At 48.1% G+C, this 3,985-nt stretch overlaps 1 protein-coding gene across 1 annotated transcript; it reads left to right on the forward strand.

The window, feature by feature from the left end:
* Window positions 1-633: 633 nt before the first annotated feature.
* TMCC1 (transmembrane and coiled-coil domain family 1) lies at window positions 634-1,568 on the forward strand (the record flags this gene model as incomplete). Its single annotated transcript, XM_008935906.1, has 1 exon — window positions 634-1,568. A coding segment is annotated over one exon (935 nt), but the record flags the coding sequence as incomplete, so codon positions are not given.
* Window positions 1,569-3,985: the final 2,417 nt, after the last annotated feature.

Consider the following 3,985-nt stretch of genomic DNA (forward strand, 5'->3'; position numbering starts at 1 on the left):
CTCGTTGGCGCTGAAGTAGCTTTTTTGTTCCTCTGTTTGTGTTGTTAAAAACGGTGTTTGTCCTGTCTGCCTGCCGCCCGCGGCACCGGCCCGGCGGCGTGGGGCAGGGCTGTCGGCGCTGGGAGCGCTCCGCACTTCTCTCCGCAGCAAAAAAAACCTCGGTCGTGGCTGGTTTCTGGATGTAATCTGTTGTTGTTTGCTTTGCTACAAACAGGGGAAGCACGGAGTACCTTCGGTTTGCCGCATACTGGATCTGTTTGGCTTTTGCTCGTTTACAGTCACTTTGTCTTTTTACTCGCTGGCTGATCGAGCTACCGCCCTTATACCAAAACTTCAGAGAACTCAGCCTGCAAGGCTTGGGTGCCCTGTCTTGTTCTGTGCTTGAGTTTTCAGTTGTTTGAGGCCATTAAGTTGGCGTAAGTATGAGGAATTTTGCTTTTTTCTAGCTTTTACTAGACACCTGTAAAGCACACAAAGTTCAATTTATTGTTAGAGTACCCTGGCCAGATGAAAAAAGGTGCACTTTTGCAGAATTACGTCCTCTTGTGAAATTGGTTGGCGCTTAGAAAGAAAGGTTTTATATTAGCAAAGTGATTGATTAGTTCTTACACTTCTCTCCCTCTCCTTGCCTAGATTGAGCGATTGGATGTCAGCAGCCTAGCGCAGACTTCCAGTGCAGTGGCCTCGAGCACCGATGGCAGCATCAATGCAGACTCTGTTGATGGGACCCCTGATCCTCAGCGTACGAAAGTGGCTATCACACATCTACAGCAGAAGATCCTGAAGTTGACAGAACAGATCAAAATTGAACAAACGGCTCGAGATGACAATGTGGCAGAGTACCTGAAACTGGCCAACAATGCAGACAAGCAGCAGACCGCCCGCATTAAGCAAGTGTTTGAGAAGAAAAATCAAAAGTCAGCCCAGACCATCTTGCAGCTGCAGAAGAAACTAGAACATTACCATCGAAAGCTGCGAGAGATTGAACAGAATGGGATCCCTCGGCAGACGAAGGACGTCTTCAGGGATATGCATCAGGGTTTGAAAGATGTTGGAGCAAAAGTCACAGGCTTCAGTGAAGGAGTAGTAGACAGCGTAAAAGGTGGGCTTTCCAGTTTCTCTCAAGCCACACATTCAGCAGCAGGAGCTGTGGTTTCCAAGCCCCGGGAGATTGCCTCCCTCATAAGGAACAAGTTTGGGAGTGCAGACAACATTGCTAACCTGAAAGACTCCTTAGAAGAAGGCCAAGAAGATGGGACAGGAGGCAAGGCTCTAGGTGTTATTCAGAACTTTCAGTCAAGCCCAAAATATGGCAGTGAAGAGGATTGCTCCAGTGCCACGTCAGGTTCAGTGGGAGCCAACAGCACAACAGGGGGCCCTGTGGGAGCTTCTAGCTCCAAAACAAACACTCTGGATATGCAGAGCTCAGGGTTTGATGCAGTACTGCATGAGATTCAAGAAATTCGAGAGACACAGGCAAGACTGGAAGAATCATTTGAGGACCTTAAGGTTCGCTATCAGAGGGATTACTCACTAATAATGCAGACTCTGCAGGAGGAGAGGTACAGGTACGTACTTTTGTACTTTGTTTTGGTACTCAGAGTTGCAGAGTCCTGGGTTAGTGCTACTTGGAAGACTGTTCCCAACAGCCAGATTCCAGTGGGAAGTTCTGCAACCTTCTCAGGACTTCACCCTCTCAGCTTTGTCTTTTGTGAATATTATCTTGCTTGTACTTCCGTTTCTGTACAAGAAAGAAATAATGAGGAAAAAGATTATTACATAGTGTTTTCAAGATAAAAAGGTAAGCTAAAGAAGTTTTGAAAGGTGTCCCAGAAGACCAGGAGTACCTTGATGCAGTAATCATTACTGTTTTGCTTTGCTCTGGAAAAATCCTGCAAAGGTTGCAGTCAGTGCAAGAGACAGGAGACAACATGTGGACAGTATCCTGCCCTGCCTCCTCTAACGCTCACACCCCTGTCTGCATCAGAGAAAGGAATACTTGGCTTTCGTGAGGCTCTCCAAACAGACATTGTCTTGCCCATGTGCTAAAACCAGAGTATCCTCTTCCCTTTTCTGCTTGGCCCCACAGTGGCAGGTTTTAGTGAAATGCAGTTGAATGCCATGGGGAGTGCTGAGGGATCACTTTACCTTCCTCTTCCATGCTGGGTGGGAGAGGCCTCTCAGCAGGCTGCCTGTGCTGTCCACCAGAATGTTTTGCATTGTCCCATCACACACCGTGATCAAGGGCTCACCCTCGATCCTCGGGCTCCAGGGGGAAGAGTTAACCAGCTGCCCCGCTGCAGCTCTTCAGAGCGCTGCAGTCTGCATCAGTGGGGCTCTTGAACCCCACCAGAGTGCTTTGTAAGCTTTAAATAACAAATGCAAGGGGCCTGACTCCTCATTCTGATGGAGGACAGCAGGCTTTTCTAATGAGGTTGCCTGTGACCTGTTTGCTTTGGCCAGTCTGTGAAGCACAAGCCCATGAGGCTCAGCAGAGCTGCTGGGTGTGGGGCAGGCTTTCTGAAGGCACTTGCTGTGTTGGTTTGCACCGTAGGAGGTGGAGTTGCCCTGGAGGTCTTTGGACATCCTGGTGCCAGGTCACTGGGAAAACATTTGAAAAGGCTCAGTCTGCTAGAGACAGCAAGCTTTCAATGTGCTTTGCAAAGCTTGGATAGATAAGCCAGACCAACACCGCTTCGTAATCCTTCTTTGCAACAATCCATCAGTTTGATCCAGACTGCCGCCCAGCACAGCAGCTTTGGCTCCTAGTGCCTCATTGTCATGAAGTCTCATAACAAAGTGATGTGGGGTTTGATCTTCTGCTCCCCAGCAGAGAGGGGTCCTGTTGTCTGTGGCTGTGTACGTTGTTGTTTCACGCATACAGCAACAGCCATTCATGGTGGAACACTGTGTGCAAGCACAGTACAGCTGAAGGAGCAGCCTCAAAGCACAGTACAAGACCTCACAGATTGATGTATGCTGTCAGCTAAACTGGCCAGTTGTTCCCTGAAACCATTTAGCAAGGTTCATGTAGGTCCTCAGACTAGTGTAGTATGAAGTCATACCTGTCATGTGCTGCTGATCTTTACTGAAAACTGCCCTGAGGTGAGCCCAGAGAGTGACCGCTAACCAAGAGCCTGGAGTGATAAGCTTCCAGGAGAATATGTATTTGGCTTATAAATGCTTAAAAAGATAGTAACTTACACTTGCTATTTGGAATGTTGATGCAAATTAATTAGAGGTGTGACCTGTAAAGAGGACCAGTTAAACCGTGCTACCTGCCTGTGTCTCTGCAGGCTCTCAGAGGTGAGCAGGCCACTGCACAATCCCCAAGGGCTAATTGCAGTGGGATCAATGCCTTATTGTACCCAGTAGATGGTTGATTGATAACTTCTGTATTTTAAAACGTCGTGAAGATAGAAGCCAGCATTGCCCTGAGAACAGGAAGGTTGCGTGGTGTGTCCGAGAGCAGAGAGGATGTTGTGCCTTGGCAGGGAGGGCTGGTGCCTGTTCCTCCAACTGGGAACCCCTCTTGTTCTTCAGCTCTCTTCAGAAAAAAAATGAAAAGATGGGACTGGAGGTTGTGGTTTGAAGCTGGGAGGTTGGGGATTCAAATTACTCATACTTGACTGTCTTTAGGAGGTATAAATACCTCCTAATTCTGCTCTATTTCTGGGAAGCTTTCAAAAACAAGCACTGAGTTCTGTTCGAGCTTAAAAAGTGTTTAGGAGAAGCCTTTGCTTGTAGGGCAGCACCGAGTATCTGTATTGTACCTGGAAGGTGGAACAAAGCACGTGTCAGACATTTTCTCACCCAGTCTTTGTCGATTTCCTCTTTCTCAGATGTTATTTTTGCGAGTTCTGAGCTTTTTTCCTTGCATGTTTGTGCAGTTTCTGTTTCTCAGCCATGGCTTGTCTCACAGCTTTTCCTGTGGCACTGACCTCCTCAGCCTCCTCCCTCCCTCCCCTCGCTTCCAGACCTGCCT

Source organism: Merops nubicus, unplaced genomic scaffold, assembly GCF_000691845.1.
Source record: "Merops nubicus isolate BGI_N331 unplaced genomic scaffold, ASM69184v1 scaffold36412, whole genome shotgun sequence".
Classification (NCBI taxonomy): Eukaryota; Metazoa; Chordata; class Aves; order Coraciiformes; family Meropidae; genus Merops; species Merops nubicus.